General features: G+C 34.3%; 2 protein-coding genes and 1 long non-coding RNA gene across 3 annotated transcripts; 1 reads left to right on the top strand and 2 right to left on the bottom strand.

The window, feature by feature from the left end:
* Positions 1–3,912: 3,912 nt before the first annotated feature.
* LOC144561444 (putative wall-associated receptor kinase-like 16) lies at positions 3,913–7,678 on the bottom strand. The gene is made up of 3 exons (XM_078310406.1): positions 6,768–7,678; positions 5,486–5,629; positions 3,913–5,132 (listed from the first exon to the last, which is right to left on the bottom strand). Exons 1-3 carry the CDS (start codon positions 7,642–7,644, stop codon positions 3,964–3,966), a joined length of 2,190 nt encoding a protein of 729 aa, XP_078166532.1. The 5' UTR covers positions 7,645–7,678; the 3' UTR covers positions 3,913–3,963.
* On the top strand, positions 5,459–7,041 carry LOC144561446 (uncharacterized). The gene is made up of 3 exons (XR_013513827.1): positions 5,459–5,578; positions 6,121–6,155; positions 6,914–7,041. It is a non-coding gene; the product is annotated as an uncharacterized LOC144561446 (long non-coding RNA).
* An 11,659-nt stretch (positions 7,679–19,337) lies between the features above and the next one.
* LOC144562437 (wall-associated receptor kinase 3-like) lies at positions 19,338–21,817 on the bottom strand. Its single transcript, XM_078311661.1, has 3 exons — positions 21,445–21,817; positions 20,717–20,863; positions 19,338–20,533 (listed from the first exon to the last, which is right to left on the bottom strand). Exons 1-3 carry the CDS (start codon positions 21,692–21,694, stop codon positions 19,365–19,367), a joined length of 1,566 nt encoding a protein of 521 aa, XP_078167787.1. The 5' UTR covers positions 21,695–21,817; the 3' UTR covers positions 19,338–19,364.
* Between the last annotated feature and the right edge of the window lie 293 nt (positions 21,818–22,110).

Below are 22,110 nucleotides of genomic sequence, written 5' to 3'. Positions count from 1 at the left end.
TCAGTCCAGCCAATATAAGTCTTTTTTACCCCCAGAAAGGAGAGTTTATGGTCTGCCACACCCTACGTCTCTTCTTTTCTTCTGTTTTCTTATCGCGGGATGGGAATAGGAAACCCAAGTCTTGTGGAATCCTGATGTCGGTCTTTACTGGACCTTGGTTTAAGATGCTTTTTTTTTTTTTTTTTTTTTTGGAGAAAGTTCTCTCCTAAGTCCTAAGGGAATAAAATTCGCGAGAAGCGTTTCAGAATTTTTGGTCGGTTTTGTTTGGGTGACAGTAGCAAACGTCAGCCTAAAACAATCAGCTCCATCAAAATAACATCAGACGGTAATTAAGAGCTTGGTACTGTTCATCGCTGAGGTCAGAACTTAATTTTCGAAGGTATTATAATTTCTGAATCAAATCTTTTTAAACTCATCTCACCTACTCGGACCTCTTAAAATCAAAGGTCCTTAATTGACTACTAATTGACTTCTAATTCGTATTTTCACGGGGCATTTGGATTACTAAAACAAAACAAGCTGTCCCATTGATCATTTATTTATTTTTTTTATTTTTTTTAAGAAATGTGACAGAAGCTACCACATGCCCATTGATCAATTTTATATATGTTTTATGTAGACTTCATTTTAATATATCAATAAATATCATAATTCATTTGACCGGTCAACATATTGAAGTGGTCAATTAATAATTTTTCTTTGAGTAGTAATGAGCAAATTTAAATTAGGATATGTTGTGCTTACAAAGAGGTTTGGTGAGCACAATTCTGAAAATATATCAGATTGGCTTCAAACAAAAAATTCAAAACGTTGAAATCCATCTACTTCACGAGTAATATGTATACATGCGAAATTTTAAAAATTTCAAATTTATTTAGTACAAAGTCAAGCAGTAATTTTTTTTAAACAAGTTATTTTATGCATTCATTTTTTATCATTTTTAAACCGCTTGACTTTGTACAACGAGTAGATAATTTTTATTTTTAACCACTTAACTTTATTTTATAAGTTACTCCACTTCTATTTTTTTTTTCTAAAAATAAATTGTGTGTGAGACATAATTTCTTTTTAATTTTATATTTAAATTTCAACCAAAATTCTGAAATGAGCTTCATATTTTGTTAAAAATTAATTTTTACTTTATATTGATTTATGACTACCTCCGGCCAGTCTACATATGTTATTAATAACCCAAAAAAAAAGGTTTTTTACAAAAATAACCTCAAAATCTGAGTTTTTTCAAATATAACCAAACCGCCAGGGTTGCTGGCGGTCCACTTCTATAGCGGACCGCCAGGGACACGGGCGGTCCGCTAGGGACCCGACCGCCAGAGTTCTGGGCGGTCCGCTATTTTTTTTTTTTTTTTTTTTTTTTTTTTTTTTTTTTTTTAGAGATCTGATTTTTTCTTAATATTTTCATTTGTGAAGTTTTAGTTTTTTTTTGTTTAGGGTATTTGGGCTATTTGTCAAAAAATTAAGGACTTGGCCTTTATTAAAAAAATTGCAAGTTCTGACAGCTTGGGCGGTCCACTAGGGACCAGACCGCCAGTATCCCTGCGGGTTCGGGAGAAGCATGGATAATTAAAAAGTGTGAACCACCTCATACATGCAAGTCTGCGTCCACAAGGACAGACCATTCAAATCCCTGGCGGTCCGCTATAGAAGTGGACCGCCAGCAACCCTAGCGGTTTGGTTATATTTGAAAAAACTCAGATTTTGAGGTTATTTTTGTAAAAAACCTTTTTTTTGGGTTATTAATAAAAATGGCCGCATATCATTAGCCTAACAAAAACTAAACATAAATTACTACTTTCTCCACAAATCATTTCTTTGTTTTTTTTGTTAGCTCATGTCCACAGCCACCCATCTAAATATATAATTATATATTGAACAAATCAGGCTCGCCGTTCCGTTTCTGACAGGCGCAGGGCAGGTATGTAGCATTTTTCAAAATTAATTTATGATTTTATTATATTAATAACTGAATTCTGTTGTTATGTTCAGATGCCATAAACGAACACAATGAAAGAGAAAATGCGAGAGTTGTTGCTGAAGCAACTGGTATAACACAACCACCTCTTGCGACCCAATCATCTAGTAGCCAAGGGTCTACAAGTACTGCTGCTCCTGCAGCTGGCACCAAAAAATCTTCTCGTCTATTGGGTCTATTCCGACGTCGTGAAAGATGAACTTATTATTTTGCTTAGGTGAACTAAGTTATGAATATTTGTGAACTTCAGTTGTATCATTGAACTTTAATTGTATTTGTGAACTTATTATTCCGATGTCGTGAAAGATACGTTGTAATTTCAGAAGACCGTTTCGATGTAAAGCGGAAAAAACATAAATACCAACATGAAATATAAAATAAAATTGCAATCATAATAAAGAGCTACAGTCCAAAATACATCATAAAAAAACTGCAATCATAATAAATACATCATAAAAAAACTGTATATGTTTATATATATGTGTATGTGTATGTGTATGTGTATATGTATGTATGTATGTATATATGTATATATTATACATATATTATAAAAACCGAAAAAAAAGACCAACAAGCTGTCAGAACTTGAAATTTTTTTAATAAAAGCCAAGTCCTTAATTTTTTGACAAATACCCCAAATACCCTAAACAAAAAAAAAACTAAAACTTCACAAATGAAAAAATCAGATCTCTACAAAAAAAAAAAAAAAAAAAAAAAAAAAAAAAAAAAAAAAAAAATCGGACCGCCCAGAACTCTGGCGGTCCGCTATAGAAGGGGACCGCCCAGAACTCTGGCGGTCCGCTATAGAAGTGGACCGCCAGCAACCCTGGCGGTTTGATTATATTTGAAAAAACTCAAATTTTGAGGTTATTTTTGTAAAAAACCTTTTTCTTTGGGTTATTAATAAAAATGGCCGACATATGTGCTCACAAAATCTCCAATTGTGGCTGCATTCGATGAAATATTTAACAATCATTGTTTCATCAAAATCTTCATGTTGTCCAAGTTCAGGTCTTCTACTCATCTCTCACCTTACAAAATTTTATAGCCGTGTTCTTATATCAGGCCCATTTACGAGAAGTTAATTACTGACCCAAAGCCCGGCCCATTTGATTCTTTCTTTCGCTTTTGCGTTTCCCATCCATGTTTCTCGCACATTTTACCCAGGAGAAGACCGTATATGTTGGTTGCGTCTTTGGTAGTCTCGACGGCTTGATCTAATTGAGAAATGGGATCGATTCTGCTTGGGGGCAGAATTGAAGCCTAAGGGCTTTACTCAAAAAAAAAAAAAAAAAAAAAAGAAAAAATTGAGAAATGAACATTGAGCAAAGAAAACCAAGGTAAACTAAGGTCTGCGACCGGAATTGGCTTGGGCTTGGGCTTCTTTTAGTCTGTTGATTTCCAGTGTACATGGTTTTGCATTACACTCTGATCGTAGGATCTTAATCTGATACTCCAATGTTTTTTTTTTCGTTTTCGATAACTACAGTACCAACTGTTAGCATCATTCTGTTAGTATCATTCTGGTTAATAAATTGTTGTTGCATATATATCAATATGAAGAATCCAACTGAATAATCTTGTAGTACTTAAAAATAAACACTGATATTAATGTACTTAACTGGCACCTTGAGTATTTATGGATTAGTTTTCAGCATATTAAAAGATAAGTGAATTGAATTATTTTGTCTGACAAGAGATATCTATATAGCAATTATATAACACTACTCAAAAGTAAGCATAAGCAACAAAGACTATTCATTATTAACAGTGCTAGTATTTGTAGAGAAGCTTCTCAACCTTTATAGTACACATGAGACAATTTATCTAGGAAAATAATTGGAACATTGCTACTTAACTAATACTGCTGAATAACCTCCCGCACCACGAAAAAAAAGGAAAAATAAAAGCAAATACACAATACACGAGAAAAGAAAAGTTAAAACCTCACAATCCATTTGGGCTGCATCAAGCTAACGGCCAAGTGCAATGCTTTCTACTACATTCCTCTCTATACTGAAATTACCAGTATTTTCCATCTCCATACGAATGGATGATTCACCAAGCAAATTTTCTGTCTCTTCATAATTGGTATTTTCCCAAGGATGGTTTTTGAGTTTTCTGATTCTATCAAGCTCCTCTGCTACTTCTTTCATTGTTGGTCGATCTCCCCCCTTCACATTTAGACAGTCCTTAGCCAGCTCAGCAACCCTATAGATGATCTCTTCATCTTCCTCCCTTTTTATTTGAACATCTAGAAGGTCACCCACTTTGTTCTCTTTCATTGCAGAGAGGAAACGCGATGAAAGATTTTTTCCTTCCTCTGAAGCTTCAAAATCAATTACTGGCTTACTGGTAAGAAGTTCCAGAAGAACCACACCAAAGCTATACACATCACTCTTGTCAGTTAGTTGGCATGACTGCAAGTATTCTGGGTCTAGGTAGCCACATGTTCCTTGCACAAGTGTGACGAATTGAGATTCATCGGTTGGAGCTAGTATTGATGCCCCAAAATCAGATACCTTGGCAATGTAATTTTCATCTAAAAGTATATTCGAAGACTTGATGTCTCCGTGGAAGATTGGTGGAGATGCTGAGTAATGCAAGTAGGCAAGTGCTTCTGCTGATTCATGGGCAATCCTTAGACGGGTTTCCAGAGTAATGGAAGATCTTTGTTTTTGATCATGGATATGGTTAAATAAAGTCCCACATGAGATGAATTCATACACTAACATTGGAACTTCAACCTCTAGGCAGCAACCAAGAAGTTTTACAATGTTTTTATGGCTTATTTGAGACAGAATAAGCATTTCTTTGCCAAACTCTTTCTTCTTGCTCTCATTGATGATCTTACATTTTTTAATGGCAACCAATTGATCTTTGATAGTACCTTTATATACTGTACCTTGGCCTCCCTGACCAATGATATTTGAACTATCAAAATAGTTTGTTGCTTGTTCTACTTGTTGTTTGGAGAAAATTGTAAAACTAAACCCCAGGTTTGATTTAATCTCCTCTAACAAAATCCAACCACCATGTTGTTGAAAGTACTTCTCCTTGACTTTAGAAAGTTTTCTTTTTTCAAATGCCACATTCATGCAAAACCCAAGAAATACTAGTAGCAAAGTGCCGGCACCAATTCCTACAATATTGTAGATCCGTGTATAATTAATTTGAAGCATAATTGCTAATTACTCATTTTGGTCTATGAAATCAGGTAGTTATCGTTTCAAAATTTTCTTCAGACAAGGAGAAAGGAACATTATGATTTCATCAGTGGTTCACTGCATTTAATGCAGTCTAGAACACGAAAAAGGGCCAATCTCGGAAACCGTACAATTTGGCTTCATGGCAATATATCTACTCTTTGTTCTTCATATAATCTTACTTTTATTGTAATTTTAGACATTTTTTTTATTATTAGTTTGTATCAGAAATGAATGGATGGAAATAAATAAACTTAAACAGTATATTAAAGAAAGTTGATTTAATTACCGATTACAAATGGCACGTATAATTCACAATCTCCAGTTGCATTATTGTTTTTCAGACGCATGATCGGAGGGCAGGAGCACCTATATTTGCCAGGTAAATTATGGCACTTCTTGGAACACGGGTTATTGGCACATTCATCAATATCTACAAAATAAATGATACAGAATTGATATAAGATAATTGTTGCAGTATATATTTGCAGAAAGTTGTTTAGTAACGATGGCCTAGGTAATAATATTAATAAGTTCATTATATCAATTCTTCACTATTGCCATATGTTCAGAAATTTTAATAAATTCATGTTATAAATGCTCTTGAAAATACGACATACACTCTACATGGGTTCTTCTGTATCTGGCTATCAGCAACTATTAACACCTCGTACAGCATTACTATGCAAATCCGATCTAAACGGGAATAGTACAGCATTATTATTCGAAAGTACGAGTATATTTGGAGGGCTTAATCTGGACCATAAACAGAAGTTACATATGAATTATACGAAATATGTTCATATGGAGTTATGTGAGAACTGAGAACTCATATTAATTAGTTCCAGCAGAAGATAGTTACAGTTCTGTTCCCTAAATTCAATCTTTTATTAACAATTATTTGACATGATCTGCACTCTGCAGGACCAATCCTGACATCAACCTTCCTGACCCAAGAGGTATGAAAATCTTTACTGTTGAGTCATAAATTGATGTGAGTCAATAATTAACCAACCCAGTACAACATGAGAATTTAAAATGTCAAACTACTCAAATTAACCTGAATTCGGAATGCAAAACAATCAGCATGGAAATTATCCTTGAACCTAAAGATTGTAAATTTGAAAATCTTGTGCCAACTCAAAACCTAAGCAGAACCCTAGAATTGCATGAACCGAGAATTTCATAAACTGAAAAGATACAAATGGAATCAAACTTTGAAACAATTTGGACCCTGAATGACATACAACCTAATAAATATCTAACATGAATACCAGTTTGAAATTTCCAGCTTTGCACATAAAATATGAGATGGATTTGTCAAGATCTGCCTGTCGAAGTGTCAATACAGTATATCAGATCTTACTGAATGTTACCCATGTATTAGGTGATTATTTGCAATGAATTATGTTCCATCCTTTGTATATCATACCCGCTAAACAATATCTTTGACAATCAGAAGATAGAAAGAGGACTCATAAATGATAAATCTCAAGATTGTAGAGGAAATGATACTAAAAAAGAAAAGAAAAAGAAAGAAAGAAAAAGAAAATAAAAACAAATTATAGTACCTTTGCAACCACCAAGGAGATAGGGGTTTCCTTCGTACCCTTGGTTGCAGCTGCAGAAATAGCCTGGACCATTGGTGGAGTTGACACAGTTGCTATTGCTGCTAACACATGCATAGCTGGTCCTATTACGTTGTGCCACCATGCAGGTCTCATTGCCTATGGCCCAATCCACCACAACAGGAACTGTGCCATTGTTTTCATCCCAGAAGTTAGTGGTGGTGATGTATCCTGTGCTAAAATTGAAGCTGTCTGCTTCAATAAGCACTGCATAGCTGCAACGACTGAAGTTTGAGACACGAGAATTGTTGAAGTTATGATCAAAACGGACTGAGTAATAGTTCATTCCCAGAGGAATAGCAATCTGGCAGCAACCAATTCCTGTGCAAGAACCATTAGATAGGCCCTGCAAACTTGAGAACACAGAGACACACCCTGTTCTATACCGAATGGTACCATTTTGAGGGAGGTTGAAATAAGCAAGTGTATCAGCACCAATTACTGTAAACTTATTCTTGGTACTTGAGAACCTGAATGGTCTTCTGGTCAAATTGAGAGCCCAATCGCTATAGGAAACATTCTTGGCTGTGCTGTTGTAACACTGATAAGAAATCTGGTTTTTTATTCGAGCTTGGCTCGGAAACAGCGAGATATTGGCCAATTCCACGTTGGAAAAAAAAGGCTTGTAGGTGCCATTTTGGTCTCTGGTACAATTGAGCTCGAATTTTTTGGATAACGCACATCTCTGGCTTAGTCCAAATGGATACGGGATATTGACATCGCCGCAAGTTGTTTGGCAACCAAGCTGTTGTTGTGCTTGTGCAAGTGAATTGGGAACAAACAGCAGCGCTAGAAGGTGGAATAAAAGAAGCCAAGCCATAACTGGTAGTTTTTACTTTTTTAGCTAAGCTTCCTCTGTTTTACTTTTGTTAATTTTATTCTGCTAAAAGGACCGAAGCTAAGCTCACATAAATAGGAATAAGAAGTGGTAAGTCAAAGTCAATGCACTGACTTAGTCGACTTGGATTATGATAATAGCTTGTGAAACCCATATATATTGTTCTTAATCCGCAACCAATTTTTCGTATCCAAATTTACCTGCAAAAAGTTATGTAGATGCTAACAAATATATTTCTTTTTATTCCTTCAAAAACGTGACCGATGCTATAGTCTTTTATTTAGATGCTTGTGTTAAATGATCAAATTTTTTATTGAAGCCTGACCCCTAAATAAATTCGTGAGCGTGTAGTTTAATAGAATTTTTTTTATTTCTAGCGCTAATATTTAAATATTTAAAGTTCTGTTTATTATATTTTAAAATATTATTAGCAAATATTTAAACTTCTATCTCAAAGCATTTAAATTCTAAATCTAGATAGTTTTAACTTGTAACTATTTTTTTCTTCAAGCCAAAATAATTTTACGAATGTTTTTTTTGCTCTAATCATTCTCGTCCATTTTTCCGACGTTTGGTGATGAATTTTATGAATCTAAAAATACGAACGTCTTTTACTTGATTTTTTCTTTCAAATGAGATCCATAAATAATAACTACTTTTGTGTCGTCTTTCAAAATTTTGAAAAACACTGATTTTGAAAAATTCTAAAAAAATAGTAAAAATTTAAAAAAAATGTAAAATTTGGGTTCAAGCACATTTCAATATAAAGAACATGTTGAGAAGTTCAGATTGACTATTTGAGCTTTGAAACTAGAGATATAAGTGCAAATTAAAATAGCCACTTTAATTTGCAAAGTATGGTAGTCTCTCTCTATATGTATATGTATGTATGTATTTATTATGTTTATCCAAATGACTCAAAAGCTGCTTTGGGGCATTCGCTGTCCAATAATGCGTTGTGTAGCATAAAAAAAAAGGGACGTGATATGAGTACCCGCACTCTCATCCCCCCATTATCCCTCCAATTTTATTTGTTCAATCTCATCCACATTTCTCATAATCTATAAGGAATTTTGCAAATCTAAAACCACGAACGTCTTCTACGCAATTTTATCTTTCAAATGAGATCCAAATCTTAATTAAACTAGTTAGTTAAGTTAGTTTATGGGAAGTTAAAATCTGTTTAAGAGATGGGAGTACAATGCGGGTACTGGAGTGTGGAGATTGAAATAATTATTCAAAAAAAAAACCCCAATAATACTCTTTTATCCAAAAAAAGGCTGATGTATGAGTGCTTTACAACCAATTTATACCGGTGCTTTAATTTTTTCAGATTGGACGTGAACTTATATGGATTCAAATCTGCTTCTATTTTTTAGAATAGGAGGACACTCATTTTTTCCTTTCTCTTTTCAAAATTAAGCAGCAGAAAATAGAGTCCGCTATACTAAAAAAGTGGAGTCCACTGGGATCATGGAAGAGCAAAAGCCTAAATTTTGTATATAAAGAACCGATTAATCAATATAAACACCTGATTTATTTATCTAGGCATCTAAAGAAAAAAAGCGTGCTCATTTCTCAAGAAAATGAGCAGATTTGGATTGCAATAATTATATGATTATTTAAATGACAGAGTTCTCTTTCTCTTATCATTAATAATGAGATTCATGAATAATTTAACATTTGTAGATTATTCATTTTAAGTATTTTTTTCTGATGAAATAGACTTTCAAAAAAAAAAATTAAGAAGTTTATTACTAATTCTTAATTATGCGGAATTATCTTGAATTATTCGAATTTATTTTTCTTTCTTGAACATTAAACATAGAACAGACTATTTTTTTAATTAGAGGGGTAATCACTTAATAATTTTTTTATGTTGACAATTTTGATAATCTTTAAAAATATATTTTTTTAAATTTTTAATCCAACTTTAAGGATGTATTATTCATATATCACGTCTATAACATATGAAGAGATTTGATGTATCTTTTATAAGACATGAGGTGATTTAAAAATTCAACAATAATATTTAAAGGTCATGTTTGATTGTGGAGTAAAGATACTTTGAATTAAATAGTTTACTTCAAATTAAGATAGACTAAAATAATTATGTTTGGTTGAAGCTTGATGAAATAAGCTCACAAAGACAGAGAAAATTATAACATAATGTTACTCTAATTAGAGACATGCGTAGTATATATATGATGTTGGTCCCAAAGGTACTTAGAGTTATTCTCGGCGGAAACTCGAATAAGTTGGTCCTAAACTACAATATTAGATAATAAAATAAAGAGTATAATTTAGAGACACTTGACACAAAAGTTGTTTACTTAGAGACCTTCGAGAGGACACACTTTTCTTTACCCAATGAGAAAGGAGTATAAGATGGAACCGGTGAGCCCTTAAAATTAATTGCTCTTCGTCTATTATAATATGTAATACTATGAAGTATGAACTATTAAATAATGTAACTTTTTAGATTTTTTTTTCCTTCTTATTTGTGTAATTGATAAAAAGTATAGACTTAAATTAGTTGTCATTTAGTTGTTACCTTAATTCTCCAATATTGATTATGTTGATAATTAGTATAAATATAAAATATAAAATTTGAAAAGAAAAAATCGCTATGTATGACAGCTTTCGCTATAGCTACGCTATTCGCAATAGCTTTTTTTTTGTCTCCCCGCTATGCCACTATAATCGCTATTTAGAACCTTGATTCATATTGAAATCATGTTGAATTGTTCAAATCGATTGTTAGAATTTTCAAAAATGAAAATATTAATATGTAGTACGGACTCATCTGTGATATGCATAGTACCATAGACTCATTTTTTTTTTCTTATAAACATTTGGGTTGAAATATTTTTTTGTATCGATGTGAATTAATGTTAGAAAATTAACATATATTTTAGATATGTCTGACGTCTTGTTGCGTGACATTTATGCCATCTAGGGCGTTGTGAAATAAGCAATTCATCACATATTGGTGTAGGGGCATAATCTTTCACAGCAAAGACTCAATATCAAGTTTCAGAAACTGGCTTAATTTGACTTTAATAAAAGAATAAAACTTGTCACATTCACCATTGAATGATCGAGACATTTATCGAATTTACCCAATAAGCTTGAAGCAATACATCCAAGGGATTTCAGGCCCATCAGTCTTGAAAAGGATATATATAGAGAGAAAGGGAGAGAGTTGCGCTATGGTGTATTACAATGTATACACCCTCTTATATATTGGATTATGAATTGTTGGTTTTAATTTTAAATAACCGATTGAAACTGTTCAATTTGATATTCACATTAAAATGTGCTTGCAAACCTAATTTTACATTTTTTTTTTGAAATTATTTGCTATATTTTAGAATTTTTGAAAATCATTGTTTTTCTATAGTTCAGACATTTCTAAAAAGTAGTGATTTTCAAAAATTCTAAATAAATTGTAAAAAAATTCCAAAAAATATAAAATTTGTTCTCCAAGCACATTTTAATATGGAGAACATATATTTTTATAAAAGCTACAGCAAATATATTTTTTATAAATGGGTCCACACTGTCAGAATCTCCTCTTCCCCTTATAATTTTCAATGAAGCTCGATCCCCTTCGTTTTTCCATAGTGATTTAGCTCTAAATAAAAAATTAAAATGAATGTGTTTTGAACCGGTTTTTTTTTCCGAATATTTCAGCGATTTCTCAGTTTAACTTGGCCGGTCAGATCAATTTTGACCGGTTTAAATGCACAAACGATTCTTTAAATTAATCAAACTGAACAAGTCACTGGTTCCGATTTTTTTCGGTCCGACCGACCGATCCGGTCTAGTTCTAATAACACTGCCATCGAGGTCAAAATACCGTATCTTCTTTCGAAAAAATGGTTCAAATCCAATTTTCTGTCCTATCCGGACAAAAAATACGGTGAATCAGTCGATTCATGTGCCTAAATATATGAGTTCATAATAACTTGTAAATGCATGTGTTTTGATTAAGGGCTGAAAACGGAATATAACTTGTAAATGCATGTGTTTTGAATAGGGCTGAAAACGGATGCGGAATATCCGCTTCGAATCTGCACAAGATCCGTATTCGGATTAAACGGATCAAATAATTTCCGGATCTAAATTTGGATATTTTTCTAATACAGTGAACAGGGTCCGAATTCGGATACGGATTATAATTCGTACAATGGATCAAGATATCATCCGGTACTACCCATATTGAAATGGAGCGGGTTTCTGAAGTGAACAATAGCATCTTGAGTCCGCTTTCTCCAAATGGCAAATGGTGACCTTTTTTACTTTTTTGAATCCATCTAGCTCTTCACGTGGGTTGAAAACTTGAAATGACCAGCTCAGCATCTCTTCACGTGGCATGGAAAAAACAGTAAAGTTTGGAATATAAATGCCTCACATTGAATTTGACTTTTGTTGTGGGACTAACTTCTTCTCTTGACCGGAGCAAATTTTTTATTCTTTTACTGTTTCAAGAGAATGATAAATCAGAGGCGTTAATACTTCAAACAATAGGCATTATTAATGATTGTTAGTGTATGTATTTATCTTACATTTGATTTTGTTTACCTTACCTTAATTGGGCTTCTATTTCGAATTGATTTCAAACTTTTTTGCTCCCAAGTCTGTATGACTCATTCATCCGACACGTATTCATTTCGTATCCATATTCGTAAATTATCCGTATCCGTTTAAAGCGGATTTGATTTTAAATTTTAAAATCCGTTACTATCCGTATCTGTATTCGTATCCACTTATTGCACTACAACAAAACGTTTTTTCAGCGACCGGCAATTGCGACCGGGGATTTCGCCGGTAGCTGAAAGTGATTTTTCCGTTAAAAAAAAAACAACTTGGATAGGCGTCCAGGATTTTCTGCGACCAGAATTAGCGACCGGTCATTGCGCCGGTCGCAGAAAGTAATTTTTCCGAAAAAAAGAACAGGCGCCAAACCCGTTCTCTCTCGCGCCAAACCCTAACCCGCCCAGCCCTTTCGATCTCTCGGCTCTCTCTCGCTGAAAAAAAAGAAAAGGCACCGTCGCGCCACCAGCTCGCCAGACGGAGCCGCCCTGTTCCCTCTTCCCTCTTTTATTTGCAACAAATAATTAATAAATATAATTAAAATTACCATATCACGAACTTCCCATGACCTGTGGTTCTGTGGTGCTAATTTCAATAACTCCGGATAATTCACATTATCCATTGACTCTGTTAGAAAATTTTTGATAAGCAAATATTTTTGCAACTGATGAGAGTCATCACACATAATTATATAAACAAACATTTTTTCAAGCATATGGCTACAATAATCAAAATTTAACTATATGTAAACAACATATCATCTAATTTTTATTTTAATAATAAACTTCATAAATACTTAATTACACAAATTTATACTACATATTACTAATTTTACACATTTATAATTTTATCTAATTTTAAACTTCATGAGAGTCATCACACATTTATCTAATTTTACAAACATTATAATACATATTACTAAAAAGTTACATTATACTACATGAACACTTAATTACACAAATTTATACTACATATATACTAAATTACACTAAATTAATATCAAATAATTTCTAAATTAACACTACATTACACTAAATTAACATCAAATAAACTCTAAATTACACTACATTACCACCAAATTACTAAATATATTCCAAATCAATCTAAATTACACCAAATACTAATTTAACACTATATTTTACAAAAATAATATAAATTAAATTAGTTATTCATTTTAATTCGGTTAAAATAAAAAATTATAAAAAGAGGGATATTTACCTTGTCAAAATTGTAGATCTGAAGAGTTTCCAAATCTCTTAAACGATCCAGAAATTTTGAGACAATTGGATTGAAAAATGGTTGAGTATATTGAGAAGATAAAAAAAAAGAAAAAGAAAAAAGACGGGCTCACGTTTTGGAAGGAAGAAGAGGAAGGAGGAAGGAGAAGGACCCCATCGGGGTGAATTTTAAAAGAGGCCTCCACCGTGTATGAAAATGGGTAAAATATGGCTCCACCGGTCCCTAGGACCGATGTAGGTTTGGTTTTTTCTGCTTCATCGATCCTAGGGGTCGGTGGAGGCTAATTTTCGAAAATCACTCAAATCAAGGCTGGTTCTGTTAAAATATTTAAAATTAATTCTTTTTAAAAAAAAATCCAATATATGACTACCTCCGGCCCTGTGATTTTTATTTTTACCCATTTCAATAAATAATTTATTAAAAATAACCAGGTTTTAGAAATTTTTTTTAAAAATGTCCAAACCGTAAATAATATATACGGTCCGAAATTAAAATTTCGAACCGTAAATAATATATACGGCCCGGAATTAAAAGTCTGCACCGTATATATTATTTACGGTCTGAAATCGGGTTTAAACCCGTGACCTTCTCCCTCTCTTCTCCCTATGTTTCGCCTCTTCGCCAGAAAATAGAAAAGAAGAAGAAGAAGAGAGCGGCGCGCCTCCGCCCCTCCGTCCAAAATATGGTTATTTATAATAAAATAATTTATTTTTGAGGTAAAAATAAACATGTCGGCCTCCAGCCAGTCTACATATGTGCTCACAAAATCTCCAATTGTGGCAATCATTGTTTCATGAAAATCTTCATGTTGTCCAAGTTCAGGTCCTCTACTCATCTCTCACCTTACAAAATTTTATAGCCGTGTTCTTATATCAGGCCCATTTACGAGAAGTTAATTACTGAACCAAAGCCCGGCCCAATTAATTCCAAAGCCCGGCCCATTTGATTCTTTCTTTCGCTTTTGCGTTTCCCATCCATGTTTCTCGCACATTCTACCCAGGAGAAGACCGTATATGTTGGTTGCGTCTTTGGTAGTCTGACGGCTTGATCTAATTGAGAAATGAACATTGAGCAAAGAAAACCAAGGTAAACTAAGGTCTGCGACCGGAATTGGCTTGGGCTTCTTTTAGTCTGTTGATTTCCAGTGTACATGGTTTTGCATTACACTCTGATCGTAGGATCTTAATCTGATACTCCAATGTTTTTTTTTTTTTTCGTCTTCGATAACTACAGGACCAACTGTTAGAATCATTCTGTTAGTATCATTCTGGTTAATAAATTGTTGTTGCATATATATCAATATGAAGAATCCAACTGAATAATCTTGTAGTACTTAAAAATAAACACTGATATGAATGCATGGTTCTGAAAATCGGCCTATTCCGAGTTGACTCGGCCTAGTCGACTCGGAATTGGCGGTGTCCGGGCCGAGTTTTACCCGATTCTCGCGCCCGTGCGAGTTTTTCGGCAAAACTCGGATGAACAGTGCCGAGTCAGCCGAGTTTTACCCGATTTTGCCCGATTCTCACTAACCTGTTCGAGTTTTGTCCGATTATCGTAGGCTGAGTTGTGCTGAAGAGAAGAGAAGAATCGGGTTTTGGAGGAAAAAACGGGTTGAACAGTGTAGAATCGGCCGATTCTGCCAATAGCCGACGAGACTGGCTTGTATGGCATAGAGGCGAGAGCGGGGAAATCAAATCCCGTCGTTTCTTTCTCCTGGCAGGAAGGAAAAGAGAGAGAGGGAAGGCGGAGTGGGCCCCGTGCTCAGTGGCAGAGAAGGAGAGAGAGAGACCACTCTTGCGTGAAAGGGAGAAGGAGAAGGGAAAAGGAAGAAAGAGGGACTGTGGGGCCCGTCGGCAGAGAAAGGAAAAGAGAAAGGGGTCATGGACCCGAAATTTTAACTCAATGGAGCTTATTCCCCATTTTCAATTCCTTTCAAAGATCAAAGGGTGAGATTGCTTTAGGATTTGTGCTTGATTTAATCCAAAGGTTTCCAAAAAATTCAGAATTTCAATATGAACTCATCTAATTCAAAATCAAAGGTTGAGATGACTTCAAGATCCGTGCTATGATGAGATCCAAGGGTTAAGACAAATCCAGAATTAAAATGGGGTTTCCAACTAAATTGGTTTGAAAAGAAAATTTTCATTATAATATTCATATATGCATATAAATATCTAATTTGGCTATATAATTCATTATGAACGAGATTTGTAACTTTTATAATTTTTATTAGTACGAGAAATTCGTTTTTTTATTCTCCTAATTAGAACTCAATATATTTATTTATTTTCACGAATTGAATTAATTTGGTTCATTTTCTTTCTTAAGTTTCACGATAGTAACGAATTTTATTTCTTAAGTGTGTTCTATTTGTAATGTTTGTAATACATTATATAATTAGTAAATTATGTGAGTGTAATATTGTCTTAATTAACATAGTTTTTTTACAAATTATTTTTATCAATTTTTTCCTATTTTTTGGCTACAAACAAGGGTTCTGCCAAAAAAATCCGAGTTACCGATCCGATTCTTCCGATTCCGGCCAATTCAACCGATTCTGACTTGGCGGTCAAAAATCCGATTCCAATTCCGATTCCGAGTTTCAGAACCTTGGTTCTTACCCCCGCTTGTGAAAAATTACCGACCCAAAGCCCGATCCAATTAATTGATTCTTTCCTCCTGTACTAGTCCCTTCACTTTTGCACCTCATCATCCATATCTTTTCTCACATTCTATACCTAGGCCATGATTTTGCAAGCCGTTAATGGAGTCGAGAAAGACATTTCCTCTGATCTATGGAGTGAGGTAAAAAACCCGCATATCCTCGTTGAGTGTTTAATAGCCTTGCCGTCTTGGTCTATTTGTAATGAGTAATGAGCAATGAAAATCAAGGCGAACTAAGGTCTGGCAACCAGAATTGGTGTGGTTAATTTTTAGGTACTGGGGCTTCTTTTAACTTTTAAGCAATTTGTCATCTGCATAATGATATAATCTCTTCATTTCCAGTGTACTTGTGGTTGCATTACACTCCGATCACAATCTCAATATGGTATTCCATTTTTTTTTTGTTTTTGTTTTTGATAACTACTGCTAGCATCATTCTGGTTGATAAATAGTTCGAGATATATCAGTATAAAGAATCCAACTGAGAGGTCTTGCAGTACTTAAACACTGATATGAATTAATGTACTTAATTGGCACCTGTGTATATATGGATCAGTTTTCACTTTTCAAGATATTGAAAGATAAGTGGATCGAATTATTTCGTCTGATAAGAGAGGTGAGATTTAAATCTTGTTAGATATTTCAGTATTTGATTGGTGGTTTCCGGAAACACTTGTCCTAGTGTCAATGACTATGAGTTCTGGTCGACAGAATGCTTTAAATAATTTGGGATACTCAAAACTTCAAATCCTTTTGAAAATTAAATGTTGTACCTGCATGACAATGTTTCCGAAAAATTTGGTTATTTCTAGATGAGAGAATTCAGACTTGGATATGGTGTTTGCAGCTGCTTTCATCCTTAAAAGCTTGTTTGGGAGATGAAAAAAGTTATCAACTATGGTTCCTTTGACTCCTTTATATTTTCTAAACCTTATTCAATAGTTACATTATGCAAGAAAAACTATCTGATTGAAGCTGTAGTGAATAAAGTGAAAGCATTATTCAAAGAAACATTTGATTCCCTACCTTTTCTATTTCCATCTTTTATACGAAAGCCAAATAGGAGTTACTGTGATATTTTGAAAATAAATTTGTACGAAACAACAAAGTGACCTTATAAAAACTGCTAGCCCAAATCCTCTGGTATGTGTAGTTATTTCTAATTCAGTGTGAAACGTTCCACTGTTACCTAACTTTCCTTTCACCTATATTGACTCAAAACTCTAGTCTGGGCTTGAATCAATAAATTGACTCGAGTCAGTTGCTGTTATATATCTACATGAAAAATAAGAGTGCTATGGTGCTTGTTTATTGTCTTGCTGACCCGATCCGATTAGGAATGACCTAACTGAGTCTGGCAATCTGATTTGTCCCAAGTACCCCTTCAATAGTGCCCCTTGTCATTTTTATTTCTGTTTTCATTCTTCTTATAATAAAATAACAATTCACAACAATAGAGTAGACACTTTTTGCGGGAGAAAAAATGCATTTATGGCGGTACTCCCTTGTGAAAAGAAAAAGCTGAACAACGACAGTACTCTGTAGCGAAAAATCACTTTTTCATCCTCGCGAAAAGTGTCTCATTCTTGTTGTGATTCTGAGCTTTTGCTGCAAAATCATTAATCGATCTGGGGTTTCAGAACTTTTTGATGGAGATGTTGATAATCCATACTTTGATTTAAAGCAAGTTATGAAGTTATCTTTCTATATAATACTATTAATATAATTGGGTTTCTGCAACACTTGCCCAGCTATTACTGAGTTTGAGAATGTTCAACCTAGATTGATGCCACTGCAGCTTATTTTTTTCAGAACTGAATATTTACATGGATTGCAATTATATGAGATATTTGATATCCACCTTTTCTTTTTTGTTCTGGATAAGATACCTGGATGATGATGCGGCTGTCTTTCATTATGAGAATGTGATGGCGAAGGTTTTGATTGTTATTAATGACTGAGTGAAGCAGCTTCCTTAATAGTGCAAAAGAACAAGATGTGATGGTATTGGCCTATTGATAAAGATGTTGGATAAGGTATGTATCCAGTTGGCCAGCACATATGGTTTTTAAAAGAATTTTAGGTCTTAAGGTAGCCACTCAGAGAAAATGTTTGCCTTTTTTCCTTACAAACTATGCATCTATAATTTTAATGTACAACAATGCAGTCATCTATTTTCATAGTAATAGTAGGTGCTCGTCTCTATACCAAAACTTTGTATAAGCACTGGTACTTCTATTTTTCTCTGCATCTTATGTACACAACTGCCTCCAGAATATTGAGCAGCAGAAAATCCTTAGCATTTTGAGTTTGGGTAAGCCGGGTGCCCCCTGGAACTTGTAAATATTTTATTATTAATACAAATCGTTAGTAGGCTATCAACCACTAACCTTCAAAAAAAAATCCTTAGTATCTGTAAATTAATCTGGAAAGATGCGCAATTTAGAGGATTTGACTCTACAGTAAATAGCGTTGTCCAAAATCTTTGCATGAATTTCTTAATTTGATGAGGTCAAAGTAATATAAATCTACAACTTTGGAGCTGAACCTGATTCATCAAATTGGACAGACAAAAGGGCCTTTGCGTACCTTCAAATTGTTTGTCAACACCTTCACTGGATAAGACTTCAAAAATAAAGTAAAACAAAAAAAAAAATGGGCAAGCAAAGGGGAATTTCTTCCGGGTGGAATTCTAGACTTGCTCCGATTGGCAAGATTATTTAATAACAGAAAACAAATCATCCTGCAGTTAAAATAATTGATCTTCTAACTTTCACGCAAGAATCAAAGGGACATGGCATGTTTACAAAAAAGAATGAATTAGATAGGAATATCAAAGTGAAATACTATGTAAATTATTTCACAGAGGGAAAGAACTTGTGTTCCACGATCAAAGTAATAGATATCTATGTAGCAATTGTAAATTTATAACACTACTCAAAAGGAAGCATAAGCAACAAACCCTCTTCATTAATTAATTACAGTACTAGTCTTTATAAGGAATCTTAGCACAACCTTACATGAGATAATTCAGTTCGAAAATAATTGGAACACTGCCACTTAACAAATACTGCTCAACAGACCATGCACCCACGCCACACAAAAAGACCGAAAAAAAGGAAAAATAAAAGGAAATCCAAACAACACACAAAAAGAAATGTAAAAAAAACCACACAAGCCATTTGGGCTTCATCAAGCTAACGGCCAAGTGCAATGTTCTGTACAACATTCCTCTCTATACTGAAATTACCAGTATTTTCCATCTCCATACGAATAGATGATTCACCAAGCAAATTTTCTGTCTCTTCATAATTGGTATTTTCCCAAGGATGGTTTCTGAGTTTTCTGATTCTATCAAGCTCATCTGCTACTTCTTTCATTGTTGGTCGATCTTCCCCACTCACACGTAGACAGTCCTTAGCCAGCTCAGCAACCCTACAGATGATCTCCCTATCATCTTCCCTTTTCATTTGAACATCCAGAAGATCATGCATAGTGTTCTCTTTCATAGCAGAGAGGAAACGCGATGAAAGACATTTCTCTTCTTCTGAAGCATCAAAATCAATTACTGGCTTACTAGTAAGAAGTTCCAGAAGAACCACACCAAAGCTGTACACATCACTCTTGTCAGTTAGTTGGCACGACTGCAAGTATTCTGGGTCTAGGTAGCCACATGTTCCTTGCACAAGTGTGACAAATTGGGATTCATCTGTTGGAGCAAGTATTGAAGCCCCAAAATCAGATATCTTCGCTATGTAATTTTCATCTAAAAGAATATTCGAAGATTTTACATCTCCGTGGAAGATTGGTGGAGATGCTGAGTAGTGCAAGTAGGCAAGTGCTTCTGCTGATTCATGGGCAATCCTTAGACGGGTTTCTAGAGTAACGGAAGATCGTTGATTTTGATCGTGGATATGGTTAAATAAAGTCCCAGATGAGATGAATTCATACACTAACATCGGAACTTCAACCTCTAAGCAGCAACCGAGAAGCTTTACAATGTTTTTATGGCTTATTTGACAGAGAATAAGCATTTCTTTGCCAAACTCTTTCTTCTTGCTCTCATCGATGATCTGACATTTTTTAATGGCAACCAATTGATCTTTGAGAGTACCTTTATATACTGTACCCTGGCCTCCCTGACCAATGATATTTGAACTATCAAAATTGTTTGTTGCTTGTTCTACTTGTTGTTTGGAGAAAATTGTAAAACTGAACCCTAGGTTTGATTTAATCTCTTCTAACAAAATCCAACCACCATGTTGTTGGAAGTACTTCTCTTTGACTTTGGAAAGCTTTCTTCTTTCAAATGCCATATAAATGCAAAACCCAACGAATACTAGTAGCAAAATGCCGACGCCAATTCCTAGAGTAGTGTAGATCAGCGTATTAGTTTGAAGTATAATTGTTGATTATTCTTCCTATAATTTTATGTTTGTTGTAATTTTAGATGATTTTAATTTTATTATATCTATATTAATTTTTATAAGAAATTGAATGGATGGAAATAAAAACTATATAATATTAAAGAAAAGTTGATTTTAAGTACCAATTAGAAACGGCACATATAATTCACAATCTCCGGCTGGAGTATTTTTTTTCAGACGCATAATTGGAGGGCACGAGCACCTATATGTGCCAGGTAAATTGTGGCACTTCTTGGAACACTGGTTCTTATTGGCACATTCATCAATATCTACAAATATGGTACAAAATAGAAATAAGATAATTGTTACAATAGATATTTGGAAAGAGTTTTTTTTGTAATGATGAATTTCCATATGTTCAGAAAATTTAATAATCATGATAGAAATTCTCTTGAAAATACAACATACACTCCACATGGGTTGGTTTGTACATTAGGCTGTCAGAAATTATTGATTCCCTTGATATATAGTACAGCTTTACTATGTCAATTAGATGTATCAAGTCTAAACCGGAAGAACTGATTCCAAAGTACGAGTATAAGAACAGGCCTTTGATTTAGTGGCAAAGACAATGCTCTCCATGTAGAGGTTGCATATTTGAAATTGGGTAGGAAATTATTTTGGAAATTAAATAGTTGCATGGGTGGTTTGACCTCCAACATTTACTAAAACAAAATAAAGTACAAGTATAATTTTTGAGGGTATAATCTGGACAATTTCTATTCGAATCTGGATCAAATTAAGATGGACGAAGTTGAATATCCCTACAATTACAACTATTGGGATGAATAGCATTGGTAAATTTACCAACATGGGACCACAATAAATGAGATAAGAGAGAGAGAGAGACCTTGGCAACCTCCTTTAAGGTAAGGATTGCCATCATAACCAGTAGAGCAATTGCAGAAGTAACCTGGGCCGTTGGAAGAGTCTATGCAGACACTGTTATCGCTGATACATGCATACGAGGACCTGTTGCCTTTTGCGATCTCACATGTCTCATTTCCTATAGCCCAATCGAAAACAACAGGCATTGATTGGTTATATAGCTTGTTGGTGGTGATATAATCCGAGCTGAACACAAACCCATCATACTCCATGAGGACAGCATAACCACAGCGGCTATAGTTATACACCTTGGAGTTATTAAAAGTTTCAGCAAAAGTGACATAATAGTAGTTTGTATGTTTGGGAATGGTTGTTTGACAGCAACCAATGCCAGAACAAGATCCGTCAATTATGCTGCTTAGACCAGAGCAGACTGAGACACCCCCGCCCCAATTAAGATTAGTTTCATTGCCAAAATAAATGTAGGCTAGTGTACTGCAGCCAATGACTGTGAACTTGTTCTTGTCATTGTTAAATCGGAATGGCGTGCTAGACAGATTCCAATGATATCTAATATAGCTTGTATTGTCGTAATTGGGATTGTAGCACTGGGAAGATATGGGGTTGCTCACTCGTGCTTGTCCCAAGGAGAGGGAGATGTTGTGGACTGCAACACCATCTAAAATTG

The sequence above is a fragment of the Carex rostrata genome, chromosome 11, assembly GCF_964058835.1.
Source record: "Carex rostrata chromosome 11, lpCarRost1.2, whole genome shotgun sequence".
NCBI classification, from domain to species: Eukaryota; Viridiplantae; Streptophyta; class Magnoliopsida; order Poales; family Cyperaceae; genus Carex; species Carex rostrata.
The sequence above is the reverse complement of the archived record's forward strand: the minus strand, read 5'-3'. Positions and strand labels throughout refer to the sequence as shown.

Coding starts and splice junctions, on each gene's coding strand:
- LOC144562437 (XM_078311661.1), bottom strand. CDS start 21,694: ATGGAGTATGATGGGTTTGTGTTCAGCTCGGATTATATCACCACCAAC. Junction 20,864..21,444: donor CCTTAAAGGAGGTTGCCAAG/GTCTCTCTCTCT, acceptor CCATATTTGTAG/ATATTGATGAATGTGCCAAT. Junction 20,534..20,716: donor ATATGTGCCGTTTCTAATTG/GTACTTAAAATC, acceptor ACACTACTCTAG/GAATTGGCGTCGGCATTTTG.
- LOC144561444 (XM_078310406.1), bottom strand. CDS start 7,644: ATGGCTTGGCTTCTTTTATTCCACCTTCTAGCGCTGCTGTTTGTTCCC. Junction 5,630..6,767: donor TCTCCTTGGTGGTTGCAAAG/GTACTATAATTT, acceptor TTTATTTTGTAG/ATATTGATGAATGTGCCAAT. Junction 5,133..5,485: donor ATACGTGCCATTTGTAATCG/GTAATTAAATCA, acceptor ACAATATTGTAG/GAATTGGTGCCGGCACTTTG.